Source organism: Pleurodeles waltl, chromosome 4_2 (genome assembly GCF_031143425.1).
Source record: "Pleurodeles waltl isolate 20211129_DDA chromosome 4_2, aPleWal1.hap1.20221129, whole genome shotgun sequence".
NCBI classification, from domain to species: Eukaryota; Metazoa; Chordata; class Amphibia; order Caudata; family Salamandridae; genus Pleurodeles; species Pleurodeles waltl.
In genome coordinates, this window is record NC_090443.1 from 385,604,379 (window position 1) to 385,627,298 (window position 22,920).

Genomic DNA, 22,920 nt, shown 5'->3' on the forward strand with positions numbered 1-22,920 from the left:
ATTTGGTGCTATGCTCCCTATCATTCATTCGCAAGAACTGCTGCTCTCCCAAGGTCAATCTTTACAGTACTATCAACAAAGACGCTAGTAGCAGCCAAAGCCCATGAAGTAAGTAAAGGACTTACCCTGAGAGTGTTGGTCCATGGGACTAGGCGGAGGACCCATACCGGTGTGTGGACCTGGCCTCATACCCAGGCCTTTCATCTGTGCATAGCGAGAATCCTCTGGCATCCCCTTCTCATGTAATGGGTCCACAGGCTGCTGGAAGGAAAGAAACAGAAAAGCACTTGAAAAAGATGTAATGAGGGAGGTATCAGATGCCAGGCCTCAAAAGATCAAGAACGGTACTCAATGAGACAAGACCGTACACAAATGAACACCGACACATGGGCTGGAATGCTAGCCAAGCAATTGCCAGAGGTAAGCAACACTGCAAGCATTCCTTACATCACCTTTTGTATGTTTGGTATATTAGCCGTGTTTCATTTTAAAATAAAAGCAAGGAAAAGGAAAAGCCAATAAAGTTTAAGGTAACAATCTATTAATACCATATTTACTACACATTATATAGAGATGCTGAAACCCCAGGTGCTCGAGATGAGAGGTGAAACACGGTCATGAAAGGGATCCACCCAGCGACTCAAAATCAGCAGTTTGACAGAGATCTGTACCTCTGTTGCTTCAAACATCTGAGCTGCAATCAGTATTGTCATTTGTGTGTTTGCAGAGACAACGTAGAGCATTAAATGGGCAAGCCAACATTAACTGTAGAGCACTTTCTGAAAAGAAGGTCCATCTTACAAAGCCAGATACCTTGTGCATTGGGTGCATGTTCTCTTGAGGGTAGCCCCCAGGTCCCTGCGGTGGAATTGGATGCCCTGCTGGAGGTGGCCCAGGGCTAGGGCCCATCATGCTGTGCACTGACCCTGGTGAGGGTCCCGGGCTGGGGCCCATCATAGCGCCCGGGGAGGGGCCAGGCCCAGGGGATGGACCCGGGCGAGGCGTGCCTCCCATCGGAGGATCAGGGGTAGACATCTTCAACGAGCACCACTGTTCACCTTAGCTCCTGTAAAAATTAAAACAGTTGACATTTTTTTAATAAAAACAATCTGATCACATTCCACATTCAAGAGCTTTAACTATCGTTGCCTTAAATCTACTGTTTATATTAAATAAAATAATATGAAGACAACTGACTGAGTAGATGTGATTCTAACTACATTTTGCAGATCATCTGATGGGTCATAAGTCTTGAAAAAAAGCTAGTGCAAACTGCACTAAGAAACTAACAATGGTAGTATATTAAACATCAGCCTGGCCTAGAAAAATCAAGTGATAAAACAAGGAGTAATGGCTACAAAAAGTTAATCCTAAAACAGTGTCTACAGAAGCAGATTTTCTAAAAAAAAAATGTTTTAAAAGGATATACAGCAACTAAAATTGGAAGAGGCACTTATTTCGAAATTCAAAAGTAATTAAAAGAAAGTCGGCACTTGGCTTTCAAAAAAGTGTAGTCCAAGTGTTCAAACTGAAGAAAATGTAATTTTGACAGAGAAACCGGTGAAGAGTGCATACATCAGCTGGCTTCAGAAGGAAAAGCAACTATTGATAGGTTCCAAAGGTAAAACCTATTAGCTTTGCCAATGGTATTTACTGATGAGTGGAGGAGATAGCTGTACAGCGGAGGAGAGTGATGTAGAGTAGAGTGGTGAGGATGGGAATAGATTGTTGTTGAGTGGAGTAGTGTAGCAGAATGGAATGGCATAGGAAGGTGTAGAGTGAAGAAGAGTGTCAAGGTGGAGTGGCGTAGAGTGAACTAGTGAGTTGCAGAATAGAGTGGAGTAAAGTGGCACTGAGTGCATAGAGGGAGTTGCATAGAGCGTTGTATAGTGGAGTAGTGCTGTGAAGCAGACTGTCATAGTGGAGTAGACTCTAATAGAGTAGAGTCTAATAGAGTGGAGTCAGAGAGGAGTGTTGCAGTGTGGTGTGTCGCTAAGTACAGTGGTGCGGTGCAGTGGCTTAGAGTACACTGGTTTTGAACAAAGTAGTGTAGAGTGAACTGGCAGAGAGTACAGTGGTGTAATTAGAAAGGCGAGGAATAGTGGTGCAAGGTAGAGTGAGTGGCACAGTGTAGACTTCAGTGGTGTAGAGTGCAACTGAGTAGCGTTAAATGGTGCAGGGTGGAATAGAATGGTGTAGAGTGCAGTGGCATAGAGTAGATTGTTTCAGAGTAAAGTGGAGTGGTGCAGGATGGAGTGGAGAGGTGTGGAATGGAGTGGCTCTGGAGACCTCAGCACTTGCCTGCAACTTTAGGGGCTCTCTTTGAACCTACTAATAAGGTAAATAATCTAGGCTTCTGGCTGGACTCCACCCTGTTAATGAAACAGCAAGTGGCGAAGGTAGCCTCAACACGCTTTGCCGTCATAAAATGGTTTAAAAAGATCTTGTGGATGCTTCCTTTCTATTCCCAAAGGACAGTTATTCAGGTCTTGATCCTTTCAAGGCTGGATTATGGCAAACATTTGTATCAGGGGCAGATAAGGCAGTTATAAGATGCCTTCAATTGGTCAAGAACTCTGCTGCCACACTTCTGTTCCAACTCCCAAAACACTCCACTGTGTCTCAATTTCTCTGCGATCTTCATTGGCCCGGTGGACAACAGAATCCAGTTTAAGGTATTATGAATCATGCACAAAATTAACATGTACACTTGTCCACGTCACCTGCAGGAGCTTATGGTTCCCAATAAGCCCTCTTATGCGTTGCACTCAAGCAATAAATCCCTGTACCCTGTTCCCAGAATCAAACGCTCTCGTATGGATGGCCGATCCTACTCTTCCTGAACACCTGAGAAGCTGTACATCTCAACACTTTTCGTAAGAAACTGAAAACCTGGCTATTTTAAGGCCTCTTCTACGCTGCCCTATCTGTCACCTAAGTGCCGGGAAACCCTTATGGGTAGCAAGAAGGAAGAATAGGGAGGGAAGAAGAGAGAGAGAAAAATAAGAGGAAGGAGGGGGAAAAAAGGGAAGGAAAAAGAATAGTGAAGGGAGAAGACAGAAGAGAGGAGGAGAGAGGAAGTGATGAGGGAAGAGGTGGAGGAGAGAGAGGAAGCGAGGAGGAGAGAAGAGGGAGACGAAAAAGAAGAAAAATGTGGCGTAGAACATAGTTGCATAGAGTGCACTGGCATGGGTGTAGAGCAGATTACAGTGGAGTACAGTGTAGTGGCATGGAGTGCACTGACCTAGAGATAAGTGATGTAGAGTGCGGTGGCATGGAGTGCAGGAGTAGAGTGCAGTGGTGTAGAGAGCAGTGGTGTAGAGAGCAGTGGCATACATTATAATGGTGCAAAGTAGAACAGATGTGTATAGAGTGCAGTGACAGAGCACAATAGTGTAGAGTGGCGTAGCTTGTAGCAGCATAGAGTGCAGTGACAAAGTGTTGCAGAGTAAATAGGCGCAGACTGCAGTGGTGAAGAGTAGTTGGCATAGAGTGCAGTGGCAGAGTACATTGGTTTTGAGTAAAGTGGTGTACAGTACATTGGGTAGAAGGCAGTGGTTTAGCTTAAACTAGCAAAGAGCGCAGAGAGGTGCATCACAGAGTAGAGTGGCATAGTGCGCAGTGGAGTAGAGTAGATTTTTTCAGAGTAGAGTGGAGAGAGCCAGAGTAGAGTGGCCTAGACTGGAATGGTGTGCAGTGGCGACGAGTGGAGTGGTGCATACTGAAATACAGAGTTCTGCTGTCCATCAGGCAGGGTCCCACCTTATACCTGCGCTTCTCAATTGCAGATGATGCTGTCCTGCTTCCCAGGACAGCAGTTGGTCTCAAACGTCTATTGAACTCCTTCGAAGAATTTATGAACTCCCTGGACCAGAGAACCAATTTTGCTAAGTCCCATATGATGGTACTGGGCCGGATAAATGAAACCTAGAGAAGGCCATATGGCAATGGCATTGAAATAATTAGGGTTTCGTATCGGGGAGTCCTGTTCGATTATAGGGATTCATGGGTCCCTTTGAGAAAAGCTAAAAGAAACTCCATGTCAAGAGCTATGGCGGCAGTTCTTGACTTTGGTAATAGACTGGGGGCCAGACCAGTTAAGGTCAAGATGAAGCTATTTAAGGCTTAATATATCTTCAATGCCTGCTATGGGAGTGAGATTTGGAAACATACGGATTTCGGGGACATACAAATAGTGGAAAATAAATTCCTTCAGAACTTGCTTTCAGCCCCCCAATCTGTGGCTTCTTATATTGTAAATGAAGAATTTAGGGTGGGGTATATCACGGACCTGGTGGCAGTTTCCCTTTTGCTTTGGATTAGGACCTGGATTGACCCTGTCTTGGACTTAAACCAGAAAATAGCCAAAGATTGCTTATCTCTAGATTGAGTCAACAGCAACCTATGGCTGCGCCACACAGACACTGGCACAGAAATTGGATCGTTCTGGTTTGTTTCCATCCCCTGAGAAATTCACCAAACGTGACCTGAACTGGGTGTGCAGAACAGGAAGCAAGAGAGCTTCCTAAACCTACTGTAAGGGCATATATTCTGTTAAAAACCTGTCCTCTGACAGAATTATACCTACTTGAGACTACGTTACCTTACAGCCGCTTCCTGTTAACTAGGATTAGACTGAATCTTGTATACTGGCTATTCACTGTACCTCAAAGTAGACAGCTGGTGGAGACTTTGGCCCCTGTGCTTGAGCTAACTTTTCCATCCAGGATACCCTTCATTTTGTGCTGTTCTGTGATCAATTTTGTTCACTACGACAGAACTTTACTTTGCCAATACTAAAAGGGAAGGGCTTAGTACAAGCTATATAGGCCCTAATGTATCTTCAAATGCTATCTAGTCCCTTGGAGAGCTTTTATGTTGGAAGTTTTTCGGTGACTGCCATTAGACATAGGAAAAGGTGGGGGTGGTAGGTTTATTAGCGCAGATTAGCTCTTAGATTAAATACATTTTATACCGTTTTGCTGTGATTTTGTATTAAGATGTCCTTTGTGTTTCTTTATATAACTTATCTGTAGGTGTTTTTTACTGTTTTTAATGCTTTTATGCTCTGCTTGTTTTTAATGGTTTGATTGATGTTTGTGTGTACTTTTATGGTTTAACCGAATAAAGTCAATTCTGACTCTCAGTGTTTTGGAATAGTGTACAGAGGTGCAGACTACAGAGGAGTAGAGTAAAGCGGCGTAGAGTGCAGTGATGCACAGTAGATTAGAGAGGCGTAGAGTGAAGTGGCAGAGTGGAATGGAGCGGGGTAGAGTGGTGGAGAGTTCAGTGGCAGAGAGTGCAGTGCACCATGCAATGGTCTAGAGTGGCTTATAGTAAAGTGGTGCAGAGTAAGAGATAGAGGAAATTATTTCCCTGTGTCCTAAAAATAAAATCCAAACTGAAGCAGTAATTTGTTTTCAATGTGTCCTTGATGACAGATTTTTCTTGTGCGACAGCACCTGTTGCACAAATAGAGTGACATAAGTGCGAGTGCAAAAGATAGAGACGGGAGAAAGAGACACATGGTACGGTTTTTATGAATTATTACTGATGAGTGGTTGTTTCAAAATAACTCACTGGCGTACGTTAGAGGTTATACACGAGTAGGTCAAATCTATTTTAATGAAAAGGTTCTCTGTGTCAGAGGTAGTGCGTCCCGAGTTTTGGTGGTATTAAATATGCAGTTGCATTTTATTGCAGAAAAACAAACTATTATTATATATTGATCATATTTTTGGGCTTAAGGTTTTACTGCACAGTCCATGTGATATAATTAAGGCGTAGTAAATAATATTGTGTGGGCTAGTTCTGAAAAAGTAATAAAAAGTGAGAGCCTGTTGTGTTGCTTATGTGATTTAATTAATGACAAACAGGGCCTGAAAGAGCATATATTAACTGTTGGCTGTGGTGTAAGGGCATGAAGGATGCAGTTTAATTGCTGTTAGAGCGTGTGGTGAGGAGTAAGTATACAGTGTCGGACAAAGTGTTAAAAGAACCTGGAGGCAGCTTGTGAAGATTCGAAGTTGGAAATGCAGAGGGAGAGGACCTTGGTGGGGCTTTGAACTGTGGGTGGGTGGAGAAGAGATTCTCAGAGTGGCTGTAAGATTTTGGGGTCTCCTTTTTACAGCTAGCAGGAAGGTTAATGTCATAACTTGCACATTCGTGCATAAAGGAGTGAAGTTACTGTCCTGGAGCCAGTTGACTTGCTGTCTGAATGAAAGTTAGGACTTTGTAAAAGCATGAGGGAGTGGAGAGGAGTGAAGTGAGTCTAGGGACAAAAGAGGAATATGTAAATGCGTGCAATGAAGTTGTAGTTTATGTTCACTGTGTTTGTGTTGGGTATGGTGCCACTGTCCCTGCCGCACAAATGTAATGTCAGGTCTGGTAACAGCAGTTTAGAATAACTGACAAAGGAGAGAGGTGTGTTCGTGTGTGTTAGGAAACAGGGTGAAAAGTTGTGGTGTTAGTAAACATTAGCCATACTCTTTATTTTAATATGAAGCTAGGATCAAAAAGTATATTCCAGTGTAGGCAGTATGTGGTAACTCCCAGTGCAAGTAAAGACACTGTAATAAATGTATGTTAAGAATGTAAACTGAAGCATTAGCGTAGGTTTAATGCTGCCTTGAATAATTATCGCCCTGGTGTCACTGCATTTGCTGTGTGAAAAAAAAGAAGCTCCTGAAGGGGGTGTTCAAAGAATAGGGAAGGAAGAGGTGGTTTGAGGTCCTCAGAAGAGCAGTGATTGGGGGGTGTTTGTGAAGAAGAACTTTACCTTTTTGCCTATGCTCAACTTGCCCCGGTGTAATTTTCAGACAATGGGACACTTTTGGCAGCACCTGCACTGTTATCTGCTTTCATTCTAAGCAGCAACATGCAGGAGGAGAGTGGGTTTTTAAAAAAAATATAATTTCACCTCCACCAAAAGCCAAAGTTAAAGGCCGAAGTTAGGGAGCCATCAAGCTTCCTTTTCATCCGCTCTTATCCTCGGTAGGCGCAGACTAGGGGCTCACATTTAGATGCAAATGCCAATGAGGGGAAAGAAAGGCTCACAGCTTATCATCACTGCACATGTGCTTAACAAAGGCATGCTTTTGACTTTGTTCAGTCCCTGTTTTTAAGAGAAACGCATGCACTGTGAGAAAGTCAGATGTGTTGGTCTGTCCCAGTATTTGCACAAATAAAAATGTAAATACCACTATTTTATTTCTTTCATAGCACTACTCATCCCAGTGCAGGGTGTCGGTGCGCTTTACATGGCATACGTATTATACATTTACAATAAATCATGTAAGTATGTAAATACATGTACAAGATGTTTGTTGCATAAAACAGTAAGGGTTACAAGATGCAGGAGTCACATGCCCTTCATACCTCACTGTGCTATATTAGGATTACAATTTATTAACTGCAAGTAACAAAAGGACATTGGTGTTAAAAGCAGTAACCCAATTACCTATCTAGCTAAAATGCTTTTTTTTTTTAAAAAACAGAACGATCATCTGCATGTTACATGATGTGCTATTTAAGGGTTGTGATACAGCCTCGAAAATGGAGCATGTGAGGGGCACGAGGGGACTCCATTGGGAGAGTAATCTGCATTCCTCTTTCTTTAAATGCTCTCAATTTGATGTCAGCAAGTAAAATAAACAGAAACCTCCCTGGAAGACACAGCTTGACATTTGACCTGTCTTTGAATGCACAGTGTAAGGAAATGCCTCCTTGGCATGGTTACCCCCTGACTTTTTGCCTTTGCTGATGCTATGTTTTGAATTGAAAGTGTGCTGAGGCCTGCTAACCAGGCCCCAGCACCAGTGTTCTTTCCCTAACCTGTACTTTTGATTCCACAATTGGCACACCCTGGCATCCAGATAAGTCCCTTGTAACTGGTACCTCTGGTACCAAGGGCCCTGATGCCAGGGAAGGTCTCTAAGGGCTGCAGCATGTATTATGCCACCCTAGAGACCCCTCACTCAGCACAGACACACTGCTTACCAGCTTGTGTGCGCTAGTGAGAACAAAATGAGTAAGTCGACATGGCACTCCCCTCAGGGTGCCATGCCAGCCTCTCACTGCCTATGCAGTATAGGTAAGACACCCCTCTAGCAGGCCTTACAGCCCTAAGGCAGGGTGCACTATACCATAGGTGAGGGTACCAGTGCATGAGCACTGTGCCCCTACAGTGTCTAAGCAAAACCTTAGACATTGTAAGTGCAGGGTAGCCATAAGAGTATATGGTCTGGGAGTCTGTTTTACACGAACTCCACAGCACCATAATGGCTACACTGAAAACTGGAAAGTTTGGTATCAAACTTCTCAGCACAATAAATGCACACTGATGCCAGTGTACATTTTATTGCAAAATACACCCCAGAGGGCACCTTAGAGGTGCCCCCTGAAACTTAACCGACTGTCTGTGTAGGCTGACTAGTTCCAGCAGCCTGCCACACTAGAGACATGTTGCTGGCCCCATGGGGAGAGTGCCTTTGTCACTCTGAGGCCAGTAACAAAGCCTGCACTGGGTGGAGATGCTAACACCTCCCCCAGGCAGGAGCTGTAACACCTGGCGGTGAGCCTCAAAGGCTCACCCCTTTGTCACAGCACCGCAGGGTACTCCAGCTAGTGGAGTTGCCCGCCCCCTCCGGCCCCAGCCCCCACTTTTGGCGGCAAGGCCGGAGAAAATAATGAGAATAACAAGGAGGAGTCACTGGCCAGTCAGGACAGCCCCTAAGGTGTCCTGAGCTGAGGTGACTCTAACTTTTAGAAATCCTCCATCTTGCAGATGGAGGATTCCCCCAATAGGATTAGGGATGTGACCCCCTCCCCTTGGGAGGAGGCACAAAGAGGGTGTACCCACCCTCAGGGCTAGTAGCCATTGGCTACTAACCCCCCAGACCTAAACACGCCCTTAAATTTAGTATTTAAAGGCTTCCCTGAACCTAAGATTCTAGATTCCTGCAACAACAAGAAGAAGGACTGCCTAGCTGAAACCCCTGCAGAGGAAGACCAGAAGACAACAACTGCCTTGGCTCCAGAAACTCACCGGCCTGTCTCCTGCCTTCCAAAGAACTCTGCTCCAGCGACGCCTTCCAAAGGGACCAGCGACCTCTGAATCCTCTGAGGACTGCCCTGCTTCGACGACGACAAGAAACTCCCGAGGACAGCGGACCTGCTCCAAAAAGACTGCAACTTTATCTAAAGGAGCAGCTTCAAAGAACCCTGCAATCTCCCCGCAAGAAGCGTGAGACTTGCAACACTGCACCCGGCGACCCCGACTCGGCTGGTGGAGAACCAACACCTCAGGGAGGACCCCCGGACTACTCTACGACTGTGAGTACCAAAACCTGTCCCCCCTGAGCCCCCACAGCACGCCTGCAGAGGGAATCCCGAGGCTTCCCCTGACCGCGACTCTCTGAAACCTAAGTCCCGACGCCTGGAAAAGACCCTGCACCCGCAGCCCCCAGGACCTGAAGGACCGGACTTTCACTGCAGAAGTGACCCCCAGGAGTCCCTCTCCCTTGCCCAAGTGGAGGTTTCCCTGAGGAAGCCCCCCCCTTGCCTGCCTGCAGCGCTGAAGAGATCCCTTGATCTCTCATTGACTTCCATTGCGAACCCGACGCTTGTTCTAACAATGCACCCGGCCGCCCCCGCGACGCTGAGGGTGAAATTTCTGTGTGGGCTTGTGTCCCCCCCGGTGCCCTACAAAACCCCCCTGGTCTGCCCTCCGAAGACGCGGGTACTTACCTGCTGGCAGACTGGAACCGGGGCACCCCCTTCTCTCCATTGAAGCCTATGCGTTTTGGGCACCACTTTGAACTCTGCACCTGACCGGCCCTGAGCTGCTGGTGTGGTAACTTTGGGGTTGCTCTGAACCCCCAACGGTGGGTTACCTTGGACCAAGAACTGAACCCTGTAAGTGTCGTACTTACCCGGTAAAACTAACAAATACTTACCTCCCCCAGGAACTGTGAAAATTGCACTGTGTCCACTTTTCAAATAGCTATTTGTGAATAACTTGAAAAGTATACATGCAATTGAAATAATTCAAAGTTCCTAATGTACTTACCTGCAATACCTTTCAAACAAGATATTACATGTTAAATTTGAACCTGTGGTTCTTAAAATAAACTAAGAAACAATATTTTTCTATACAAAACCTATTGGCTGGATTTGTCTCTGAGTGTGTGTACCTCATTTATTGCCTATGTGTATGTACAACAAATGCTTAACACTACTCCTTGGATAAGCCTACTGCTCGACCACACTACCACAAAATAGAGCATTAGTATTATCTCTTTTTACCACTATTTTACCTCTAAGGGGAACCCTTGGACTCTGTGTATGCTATTCCTTACTTTGAAATAGCACATACAGAGCCAACTTCCTACATTGGTGGCAGCGGTGGGATACAAGACTTTGCATTTGCTGGACTACTCAGCCAATACCTGATCACACGACAAATTACAAAATTGTCATTAGAAATTGATTTTTGCAATTTGAAAAGTTTTCTAAATTCTTAAAAGTCCTGCTAGGGCCTTGTGTTAGTCCCTGTTAGCATTTCTTTTAGAGTTTAAAAGTTTGTTAAAAGTTTGAATTAGATTCTAGAACCAGTTTAGTTTCTTAAAAAGTATTCCAACTTTTAGAAGCATAATGTCTAGCACAGATGTGAATGTGGTGGAACTCGACACCACACCTTACCTCCATCTACAGATGAGAGAGCTAAGGTCACTCTGTAAACTAAAGAAAATAGCAATGGGCTCCAAACCTACCAAAGTACAGCTCCAGGAGCTTTTGGCAGAGTTTGAAAAAGCCAACCCCTCTGAGGATGGCAACACAGAGGATGAAGATAGTGACTTGGAGGGAAATTCCCCCCCTCCAGTCCTACTTAGGGAGAACAGGGCTTCTCAAGCCCTGACTCCACAAATAATAGTCAGAGATGCAGGTTCCCTCACAGGAGGGACCAACAACTCTGAAATCACTGAGGATAACTCCAGTGAAGAGGACATCCAGTTAGCCAGGATGGCCAAAAGATTGGCTTTGGAAAGACAGATCCTAGCCATAGAAAGGGAAAGACAAGAGATGGGCCTAGGACCCATCAATGGTGGCAGCAACATAACTAGGGTCAGAGATTCTCCTGACATGTTGAAAATCCCCAAAGGGATTGTAACTAAATATGAAGATGGTGATGACATCACCAAATGGTTCACAGCTTTTGAGAGGGCTTGTGTAACCAGAAAAGTGAACAAATCTCACTGGGGTGCTCTCCTTTGGGAAATGTTCACAGGAAAGTGTAGGGATAGACTCCTCACACTCTCTGGAAAAGATGCAGAATCTTATGACCTCATGAAGGGTACCCTGATTGAGGGCTTTGGATTCTCCACTGAGGAGTATAGGATTAGATTCAGGGGGGCTCAAAAATCCTCGAGCCAGACCTGGGTTGACTTTGTAGACTACTCAGTAAAAACACTAGATGGTTGGATTCAAGGCAGTGGTGTAAGTAATTATGATGGGCTGTACAATTTATTTGTGAAAGAACACCTGTTAAGTAATTGTTTCAATGACAAACTGCATCAGCATCTGGTGGACCTAGGACCAATTTCTCCCCAAGAATTGGGAAAGAAGGCGGACCATTGGGTCAAGACTAGGGTGTCCAAAACTTCCACAGGGGGTGACCAAAAGAAAGGGGTCACAAAACCTCCCCAGGGGAAAGGTGGTGAGACAGCCAAAAATAAAAATAGTAAAGAGTCTTCTACAGGCCCCCAAAAACCTGCACAGGAGGGTGGGCCCAGACCCTCTTCACAACACAATCCTGGGTACAAGGGTAAAATAAAAACCTTGATCCCAAAAAGGCCTGGTGTCGAAACTGTAGTAAGTCTGGACACCAAACTGGAGACAAGGCCTGTCCCAAGAAAAGTTCCACTCCAAACTCCAATCCAGGTAACACTGGAATGGCTAGTCTCCAAGTGGGATCAACAGTGTGCCCAGAGCAAATCAGGGTCCACACTGAAGCTACTCTAGTCTCTGAGGGTGGGGTGGATTTAGCCACACTAGCTGCCTGGCCGCCTAACATGCAAAAATACAGGCAGCAGCTCTTTATTAATGGGACAAGTGTAGAGGGCCTGAGGGATACAGGTGCCAGTGTCACCATGGTGACAGAGAAACTGGTTTCCCCTGGCCAATACCTGACTGGAAAAACCTATACAGTCACCAACGCTGACAATCAGACTAAAGCACATCCCATGGCAATGGTAACTTTAGAATGGGGAGGGGTCAATGGCCTGAAACAGGTGGTGGTCTCCTCAAACATCCCAGTAGACTGTCTGCTTGGAAATGACCTGGAGTCCTCAGCATGGGCTGAGGTAGAACTAAAAACCCATGCAGCCATGCTGGGTATCCCTGAACTGGTGTGTGTAAAAACAAGAGCACAGTGCAAGGCACAGGGTGAAAAAGTAGAGCTGGAGTCTGGAAGAAAGGCCCAGCCTACCAAGAGAAAAGGAAAGTCAGTTGGGAAACCAACTGCAACACAGTCAGAAAAAGAGAACCTCTCTTCTCAGGAAGAAGTTCTGCCCTCTGAGGGAACTGAGCCTTTGGAGCTTGAACCTTATCAGGTTGAGCTCTTAGGCCCAGGGGGACCCTCAAGGGAGGAGCTGTGTAAGGGACAAGAAACCTGTCCCTCTCTTGAAGGCCTTAGGCAGCAAGCTGCTGAAGAGTCCAAGGGCAAGAAAAATGGAACACATAGGGTCTATTGGGAAGATGGACTCCTGTACACTGAGGCCAGAGACCCCAAACCTGGTGCCACTAGGAGAGTGGTAGTGCCTCAGTCGTTCAGAGAGTTTATTCTGACCTTAGCCCATGATATTCCCCTTGCTGGGCATTTGGGACAAACCAAGACGTGGGAGAGGTTAGTCAACCACTTCTACTGGCCCAATATGTCCCACAAGGTTAAGGAGTTTTGCCTCTCCTGCCCCACCTGACAAGCCAGTGGTAAGACAGGTGGGCATCCAAAGGCCCCCCTCATTCCACTTCCAGTGGTGGGGGTCCCCTTTGAAAGAGTGGGTGTGGACATAGTTGGTCCACTAGAACCTCCCACAGCCTCAGGAAATATGTATATCCTAGTAGTAGTGGATCATGCTACTAGGTATCCTGAAGCTATTCCCCTTAGGTCGACTACTGCCCCTGCAGTAGCCAAGGCCCTCATTGGTATCTTTACCAGAGTGGGTTTCCCTAAGGAGGTGGTGTCTGACAGAGGTACCAACTTCATGTCAGCATACCTAAAACACATGTGGAATGAGTGTGGGGTGACTTACAAATTCACTACACCATACCACCCACAAACTAATGGCTTAGTTGAGAGATTCAACAAGACATTAAAAGGCATGATCATGGGGCTCCCAGAAAAGCTCAAAAGGAGATGGGATGTCCTCTTGCCATGTCTGCTTTTCGCTTACAGAGAGGTGCCACAGAAGGGAGTAGGATTCTCACCCTTTGAACTTCTGTTTGGTCACCCTGTAAGGGGACCACTTGCTCTTGTTAAAGAAGGCTGGGAGAGACCTCTTCATGAGCCTAAACAGGACATAGTGGACTATGTACTTGGCCTTCGCTCTAGAATGGCAGAGTACATGGAAAAGGCAAGCAAAAACCTTGAGGCCAGCCAACAGCTCCAGACGTTTTGGTATGACCAAAAGGCTGCAATGGTTGAGTTCCAACCAGGGCAGAAAGTCTGGGTTCTGGAGCCTGTGGCTCCCAGGGCACTTCAGGACAAATGGAGTGGCCCTTACCCAGTGCTAGAAAGGAAGAGTCAGGTCACCTACTTGGTGGACCTGGGCACAAGCAGGAGCCCCAAGAGGGTGATCCATGTGAACCGCCTTAAGCTCTTCCATGACAGGGCTGATGTAAATCTGTTGATGGTAACAGATGAGGATCAGGAGGCAGAGAGTGAACCTCTCCCTGATCTTCTGTCATCAGACCCAAAAGATGGCTCAGTAGGTGGAGTGATCTACTCAGACACCCTCTCTGGCCAACAGCAAGCTGATTGTAGGAGAGTCCTACAACAGTTTCCTGAACTCTTCTCCCTAACCCCTGGTCAGACACACCTGTGTACCCATGATGTGGACACAGGAGACAGCATGCCTGTCAAAAACAAAATTTTTAGACAGTCTGACCATGTTAAGGAAAGCATCAAGGTGGAAGTCCACAAGATGCTGGAATTGGGAGTAATTGAGCGCTCTGACAGCCCCTGGGCTAGCCCAGTGGTCTTAGTCCCCAAACCTCACACCAAAGATGGAAAGAAAGAGATGAGGTTTTGTGTGGACTACAGAGGGCTCAACTCTGTCACCAAGACAGACGCCCCTCCAATTCCTAGAGCTGATGAGCTCATAGACAAATTAGGTGCTGCCAAATTCTTAAGTACCTTTGACTTGACAGCAGGGTACTGGCAAATAAAAATGGCACCTGGAGCAAAAGAGAAAACAGCATTCTCCACACCTGATGGGCATTATCAGTTTACTGTTATGCCCTTTGGTTTAAAGAATGCCCCTGCCACCTTCCAAAGGTTGGTGAATCAAGTCCTTGCTGGTTTGGAGTCCTTTAGCCAGCTTATCTTGATGATATAGCTGTCTTTAGCTCCACCTGGCAGGATCACCTGGTCCACCTGAAGAAGGTTTTGAAGGCTCTGCAATCTGCAGGCCTCTCTATCAAGGCATCCAAATGCCAGATAGGGCTGGGAACTGTGGTTTACTTGGGCCACCTTGTAGGTGGAGGCCAAGTTCAGCCACTCCAACCCAAGATCCAGACTATTCTGGACTGGGTAGCTCCAAAAACCCAGACTCAAGTCAGGGCATTCCTTGGCTTGACTGGGTATTACAGGAGGTTTGTGAAGGGATATGGATCCATTGTGACAGCCCTCACTGAACTCACCTCCAAGAAAATGCCCAAGAAAGTGAACTGGACTGTAGAATGCCAACAGGCCTTTGACACCCTGAAACAAGCAATGTGCTCAGCACCAGTTCTAAAAGCTCCAGATTATTCTAAGCAGTTCATTGTGCAGACAGATGCCTCTGAACATGGGATAGGGGCAGTTTTGTCCCAAACAAATGATGATGGCCTTGACCAGCCTGTTGCTTTCATTAGCAGGAGGTTACTCCCCAGGGAGCAGCGTTGGAGTGCCATTGAGAGGGAGGCCTTTGCTGTGGTTTGGTCCCTGAAGAAGCTGAGACCATACCTCTTTGGGACTCACTTCCTAGTTCAAACCGACCACAGACCTCTCAAATGGCTGATGCAAATGAAAGGTGAAAATCCAAAACTGTTGAGGTGGTCCATCTCCCTACAGGGAATGGACTTTATAGTGGAACACAGACCTGGGACTGCCCATGCCAATGCAGATGGCCTTTCCAGGTTCTTCCACTTAGAAAATGAAGACTCTCTTGGGAAAGGTTAGTCTCATCCTCTTTCGTTTGGGGGGGGGGTTGTGTAAGGAAATGCCTCCTTGGCATGGTTACCCCCTGACTTTTTGCCTTTGCTGATGCTATGTTTTGAATTGAAAGTGTGCTGAGGCCTGCTAACCAGGCCCCAGCACCAGTGTTCTTTCCCTAACCTGTACTTTTGATTCCACAATTGGCACACCCTGGCATCCAGATAAGTCCCTTGTAACTGGTACCTCTGGTACCAAGGGCCCTGATGCCAGGGAAGGTCTCTAAGGGCTGCAGCATGTATTATGCCACCCTAGAGACCCCTCACTCAGCACAGACACACTGCTTACCAGCTTGTGTGTGCTAGTGAGAACAAAATGAGTAAGTCGACATGGCACTCCCCTCAGGGTGCCATGCCAGCCTCTCACTGCCTATGCAGTATAGGTAAGACACCCCTCTAGCAGGCCTTACAGCCCTAAGGCAGGGTGCACTATACCATAGGTGAGGGTACCAGTGCATGAGCACTGTGCCCCTACAGTGTCTAAGCAAAACCTTAGACATTGTAAGTGCAGGGTAGCCATAAGAGTATATGGTCTGGGAGTCTGTTTTACACGAACTCCACAGCACCATAATGGCTACACTGAAAACTGGAAAGTTTGGTATCAAACTTCTCAGCACAATAAATGCACACTGATGCCAGTGTACATTTTATTGCAAAATACACCCCAGAGGGCACCTTAGAGGTGCCCCCTGAAACTTAACCGACTGTCTGTGTAGGCTGACTAGTTCCAGCAGCCTGCCACACTAGAGACATGTTGCTGGCCCCATGGGGAGAGTGCCTTTGTCACTCTGAGGCCAGTAACAAAGCCTGCACTGGGTGGAGATGCTAACACCTCCCCCAGGCAGGAGCTGTAACACCTGGCGGTGAGCCTCAAAGGCTCACCCCTTTGTCACAGCACCGCAGGGTACTCCAGCTAGAGGAGTTGCCCGCCCCCTCCGGCACCGGCCCCCACTTTTGGCGGCAAGGCCGGAGAAAATAATGAGAATAACAAGGAGGAGTCACTGGCCAGTCAGGACAGCCCCTAAGGTGTCCTGAGCTGAGGTGACTCTAACTTTTAGAAATCCTCCATCTTGCAGATGGAGGATTCCCCCAATAGGATTAGGGATGTGACCCCCTCCCCTTGGGAGGAGGCACAAAGAGGGTGTACCCACCCTCAGGGCTAGTAGCCATTGGCTACTAACCCCCCAGACCTAAACACGCCCTTAAATTTAGTATTTAAGGGCTTCCCTGAACCTAAGATTCTAGATTCCTGCAACAACAAGAAGAAGGACTGCCTAGCTGAAACCCCTGCAGAGGAAGACCAGAAGACAACAACTGCCTTGGCTCCAGAAACTCACCGGCCTGTCTCCTGCCTTCCAAAGAACTCTGCTCCAGCGACGCCTTCCAAAGGGACCAGCTACCTCTGAATCCTCTGAGGACTGCCCTGCTTCGACGACGACAAGAAACTCCCGAGGACAGCGGACCTGCTCCAAAAAGACTGCAACTTTATCCAAAGGAGCAGCTTCAAAGAACCCTGCAATCTCCCCGCAAGAAGCGTGAGACTTGCAACACTGCACCCGGCGACCCCGACTCGGCTGGTGGAGAACCAACACCTCAGGGAGGACCCCCGGACTACTCTACGACTGAGTACCAAAACCTGTCCCCCCTGAGCCCCCACAGCGCCGCCTGCAGAGGGAATCCCGAGGCTTCCCCTGACCGCGACTCTCTGAAACCTAAGTCCCGACGCCTGGAAAAGACCCTGCACTCGCAGCCCCCAGGACCTGAAGGACCGGACTTTCACTGCAGAAGTGACCCCCAGGAGTCCCTCTCCCTTGCCCAAGTGGAGGTTTCCCCGAGGAAGCCCCCCCCCTTGCCTGCCTGCAGCGCTGAAGATATCCCTTGATCTCTCATTGACTTCCATTGCGAACCCGGCGCTTGTTCTAACACTGCACCCGGCCGCCCCCGCGCCGCTGAGGGTGAAATTTCTGTGTGGGCTTGTGTCCCCCCCGGTGCCCTACAAAACCCCCCTGGTCTACCCTCCGAAGACGCGGGTACTTACCTGCTGGCAGACTGGAACCGGGGCACCCCCTTCTCTCCATTGAAGCCTATGCGTTTTGGGCACCACTTTGAACTCTGCACCTGACCGGCCCTGAGCTGCTGGTGTGGTAACTTTGGGGTTGCTCTGAACCCCCAACGGTGGGCTACCTTGGACCAAGAACTGAACCCTGTAAGTGTCGTACTTACCTGGTAAAACTAACAAATACTTACCTCCCCCAGGAAGTGTGAAAATTGCACTAAGTGTCCACTTTTAAAATAGCTATTTGTGAATAACTTGAAAAGTATACATGCAATTGAAATAATTCAAAGTTCCTAATGTACTTACCTGCAATACCTTTCAAACAAGATATTACATGTTAAATTTGAACCTGTGGTTCTTAAAATAAACTAAGAAAAGATATTTTTCTATACAAAACCTATTGGCTGGATTTGTCTCTGAGTGTGTGTACCTCATTTATTGCCTATGTGTATGTACAACAAATGCTTAACACTACTCCTTGGATAAGCCTACTGCTCGACCACACTACCACAAAATAGAGCATTAGTATTATCTCTTTTTACCACTATTTTACCTCTAAGGGGAACCCTTGGACTCTGTGCATGCTATTCCTTACTTTGAAATAGCACATACAGAGCCAACTTCCTACACACAGCAAATGTGACTTTGTAGAAGAATATAGTAAACAGGGTTAGGGCAACAGGAGGGACGAACGCGAGCAAGACAGCCAAATGTAAATAAAGCCAGCAAACAGAAAGCCAGAAACTGAGTTACAAACCACAAAGCCAATAGTAAGTAGCAGGTGGCATGCATTCCTCGGTCAACTTTCTGAATGTCCCCAAAACGTCTTTAGCAATCCAGATAGGGTAGGCTCTGACATAAAAATAGCCCATGAAGTGGCTGGCTGTGTTATTTCTTTAGGCACGCACACAACACGCACGGGGTGCCTACAAAAATGACACATGCTTTTTATCTTTTTGTTTACTGATCTGTTTTGGATCTGTAAATAAAAAAGTAACACAATGTTTTTTTTGTTTTTGTTTTTGTTTTTTAAGCGGGTAGGGAAGCAATACAGAGATAACGGGGTGGAAGGAAACCAGACTGGCGTGGAAGCTACACAAGGAGCATGGGTGGTTCGGCTAGTACGGAGGGCGGGGGGGAGAAGTAAATTACATGGAAAGACACCAACATGGAGCATGTGGAAGGGATACCAGCAGACAAATTAGAGAGCCTAAAATGGTGTGAAAGGAGGACATAGGGAAAACGTAACACGTGGGTAAGACGCACACAAGGACAAGCACATTAAGAAGGAGACAAAGGAAAAGCACATAAGTGATCAACAGGGAGCGGTGAGGGGAACAGAAGTGCACAAGGGAGACAGCTGCAAGTATATGAACTCCAATGAAGTGCTTAATAAAAAAAATTAAAAAAATTATGAGCATTTGAAAAGCCAATAGGTTGCGCCTATGCAAGAGCTATTGGCTTTGCCAATGTGTTTTAGCCATATTGTACACCAGTGTGGCTGCTGTTCAGTAAGGCTAAAAGTTAGCGGCGCAGAGGAGAATGGCGTGCAGTGTCGTGTATTGGAGTGGCACAGTGTAGAGTTGCATAATGTCATGCACTGGAGTGACGTGGAGTAGAGTGGTCTGGCATAGAGTGCAGTGGCATTGAATCAAGCGCCATACAATTCAGCATCCTACAATGCAGTGGCCACAGTACAGGAGAGTGGAGCAGAATGTAGTGTAGTAACGTGGTGTAGAGCGATGCAGAATAGAGTGGAGGGGCACAGAGTTGAGTTATGCAAAGAGCAGTGGCGTTGAGTGGCAGACTGCAGTGGTGTAGAGTTGAGTGGCATACAATGCAGTAGAATAGAGTGGTGCAGAGTAGAGTAGCAGAGTAGAGTATTTTGGGGCAGAGTAGCGTGGCGCAAACTGGAGTGGCGTAGAGTGTTGCAGAGTAGAGTGTCAGAGAGCAGTAGTGAAGAGTGGGTTGGAGGGGAGTAGAGTGTCTAGAAGGCAGTGATGCAGATTAGAGTGCAATGGCATAGAGGGCAGTGGTTAAGAGTAAAGGAGTTGAGTGCAGTGAGGCATAGTGGAGTTGAGAGGTGTAGAGTGCTGTGGCAGAGTGAAGTAGCTGAGTGGAGTGGTGCCAGGTAGAGTTCAGTTGCACAGTGGCATAGAGTGTAATGGTGTAGAGTAAAGTGGTAGAGGGTGCAGTGGTATAGAGTAGATTAAAGTGGTGTACAGTGGATTTGCATAGAGTGCAATGGCAGAGTTGAGTGTCACAAAGTAAAGTACATTGGTGCACATTGCAGTGTTGGAAAGTGGCATGGAATTGTGCAGAGTACATTGGTGTGGCTTAAGCTGGAGTGGTGTTGAATACAATGGTGAAGAGTAGTGATGTAGAGTGGCAAAGAATGAATTGGCATAGAGTAGAGTGGTATCGGGTAGAGAGCTGTAGCGTGAAATGGCACAGAGTGGAGTGGTGCGGAGGAGTGGAGCAGAGAAGAGTGCTGCATTTGGTGTGCTGCACTCTTCTCTGCACCCCACATGTTGCACTCTTAATGCAGCATGTGGAGTGCAGAGTTAAGTATTCATGGTGTGGTAGCACACTGACATTAAAGACACATTTTCAATTGAAATTACCATTACATTTGCACATACATACAGTTTTACTAATAAGGCTATACAGCAGTAATGATTTGTTCTGACCATATTAAAGTATTTGTTTCCAACACCCTCCAGAAATACCAAAAAAATGGGCTACATTTGCCCATTTCTGATGTACTCTGAAATACGTAAGCCCATAAATCCTCACACTTTGAAGTCAGAGAAATAAAAATAAACAGGCGCCCTCAGGAGACAGTCCCTCACATCTGCCCTGTCTCTGAATGCACAGCTAATGTGACGAGATAAGAACAAGATTTACAGGCCTGTTTACAAAAAGGGAGCATTCATAAGGATACTGTAAATAAGGTTTAGTCAAGGGAAGGTACGAACTCAGGTTGGACAGCTTAAAACAAATAAAGCCAGCAAAAGGAAAGCAAGATAATGTGAGTGTATTCCTAAGTCAGCATTCTGAATGTCCCCATATATCTTTAGCAAACCATACAGTTATGCTGTCTGGTAGGTTGCAAACTAATAATGCTATATAAATAACCGGCGAAAGGACACAAGTAATAAGGCCTTGTTGATGGGGAGGGAAAGTTTAGCAACAAAAAAGGATGATGGACTGGGGGGGGGGGGGGGGGGGGGGGGGGGGGTTAAACAAAAAGGGTGACAACTGGTTTTCAGGTGAATAGCTTGTGCTGTCCGGTATGTAAGACCTAAAATATTGTGGTGCAATTTTAGACCAATTCTAGGCCAGGCCATAATTAACCATTCAGCTCGCTCATTCTTATAGTTTTCAAGCCAAAAAAAACAAGTAAAGACATTATCATTCTCAATAAACCAAAATTACCAAAAAAAAAAATTCGAATTGGCTCCTATCATTTTATTCCACTTGGCACCTACATAGCACATGTTGCCCCCAACCCCCTTTTATTCAGCAGCTATGCCTTATTATTATAGTAACTCAAGATTGTCTTCAACAGGCTCTTGTATGTATTTCACTGATTGTAAAATTGCAGTATTTTCTAATCAGGGTAATATTTTTTTTCTTATACATCTTTCTTTTCCTTCTAACAAAAACTGTATGTGTGCAGCTAATAAACATTACAAAACACATTAAAGCCCATTTAAAAACACCTTTCTCCTCATAATTATGAAAAACAGCATAACATTTTCTTTAAAGTATAGTACCCAGAAAAGACAAAGCCTTTGTTGTCATGCCCTGCTGCAGGAGAACTATGGTGTAGCAGGGAGAGCCTCAACCACCTGCACTGGCTGTGAAGCAAACACTCTTTTCACTGTAATCAATCGGTCGGTATTTGTATGGCAGGGCTTATCATCCAAGAAGGTATCCAGGCGCTTGCTGCAGATGTTATTAAAAGAGCCAAGTCTTCAGCTACTTCCTGTAATGGTTCAGGATGGTGCGGGGTGGAGGGGGAGAGTGTTCCAACTCTTGGCAGCTAGGTGGGAGAAGGAGCAATCTCCTGTACAGCAGCGCCGTATGCGTGGTTTGTCTGCGAGGTGTGTGTCATGGAGGTTCGTGGGCAGTTGGTCGAGGTGAATGCTGTGGTTGAGGCAGGCAGGTCCTAGGTTGAGGAGGGCTATGTAGGCAATGGTTAGGAGCTTGAAGAGGCATTTCTTATGGATCGGGAGCCAGTGGAGGTCCTTCGGGTGTTAGATTACGCTGCAGGAGTTTGGTGCAGGTGCCTACATAGAGTACATTCCCATAGTCTAGTCGGCTGGTGATGAGGGCCTGTGTCACTGTCTTCCTTGTGTTGAGGGGGAGCCATTTGAAGATTTTGCAGAGCATGGTGAGTGTCTGGAAACAGGTTGGAGAGACGGGGTTGAACGGTCGTCTCATGGAGAGTTCACTGTCGAAGAGGATGCAGAGGTTCGGGTGTGATCTTTTGGCAGTGGGGTGGGTCCAAGTTCCGAAGGCCACCAGGAGTCGTTCCAAAGGGTTGATTGTCTGCCGAAGATCAGCACCTCTATCTTAAGCTTCAGGCAGTTGTCCCTCATCCTGGCGGAAATGCTTTTCATACAGTTGTGAATGTTTATCTTTTTTCAGGTGGGGTTTGTGGACAGCGAGAGGATGAGCTGCATGTCAGCGTAGGAGATGATGCTGATGTTGTGCACTCTCATGATCTCTGCTAGTGATGCCATGTAAATGTTGAAGAGGATTGGGCTGAGTGAGGAACCTTGAGGGACGTTGCAGATGGGGTGGTTGGGTTGCGAAGTAAAACGTGTGGGGAGGCGGACTCTCTGGGTGCGCCCCGTGAGGAAGGATGTCAACCACATGAGTGTTTCAATAATTATCCCAATCGGACATAGTTGGCTGATGAGTGTGTAGTGGGAGACGGTGTCAAAAGCGGCAGAGAGGTCGAGAAGGATCAGGGCGGCTGTTTACCCCTGACGAGGAGGGCAGGGAAGCGCTGTGATTGGCTTCGAATCCTGATTGGGAGGGGTCTAGAAGGCTGTTTCTCTTCAGGTGCTCGGTGACTTGGAGGTTGATGTTTTCTCCGGGACTCTGGCAGGAAATGGGAGCGCAGAGAGAGGGCAGTAGTTTTGCACCTCTTGGGGTTTGCAAAGGGTTTATTGAGCAGGGGTCTAATCACTGCATGTCTCCAGGCTTCTGGGAACGTGGTTGTGGAGAGTGAGGCGTTGAGCTGGTGGCTGAACCCGTCTCTTCCAAGGTTGAAAATTCTTGGGCAGAAGGAGTCGGTGAGTGGCCCGAGTGGATGGAGCTCATGAGAGTGGCTGTGGTTGGTGGGCCCGGGAGGGGGAGAAAGGGGGGGGACAAGGTGG

The 22,920-nt window shown here is 46.7% G+C and overlaps 1 protein-coding gene across 6 annotated transcripts in view; it reads right to left on the reverse strand.

The window, feature by feature from the left end:
- Positions 1 to 22,920, reverse strand: part of SMARCA4 (SWI/SNF related BAF chromatin remodeling complex subunit ATPase 4) — an 813,549-nt gene that overhangs the window by 754,220 nt on the left and 36,409 nt on the right. For 4 of the 6 annotated variants that reach the window (XM_069231516.1, XM_069231512.1, XM_069231514.1 and 1 more), the window contains exons 2-3: positions 814 to 1,066; positions 126 to 261 (exon numbers count right to left, since the gene is read on the reverse strand). In XM_069231516.1, coding sequence (XP_069087617.1) covers positions 126 to 261; positions 814 to 1,035 — 358 coding nt within the window. In that variant the 5' untranslated portion in view covers positions 1,036 to 1,066. The remainder of the gene's footprint in view (positions 1 to 125; positions 262 to 813; positions 1,067 to 22,920) is intronic. The other 2 variants (XM_069231517.1, XM_069231515.1) reach the window with 1 other exon arrangement.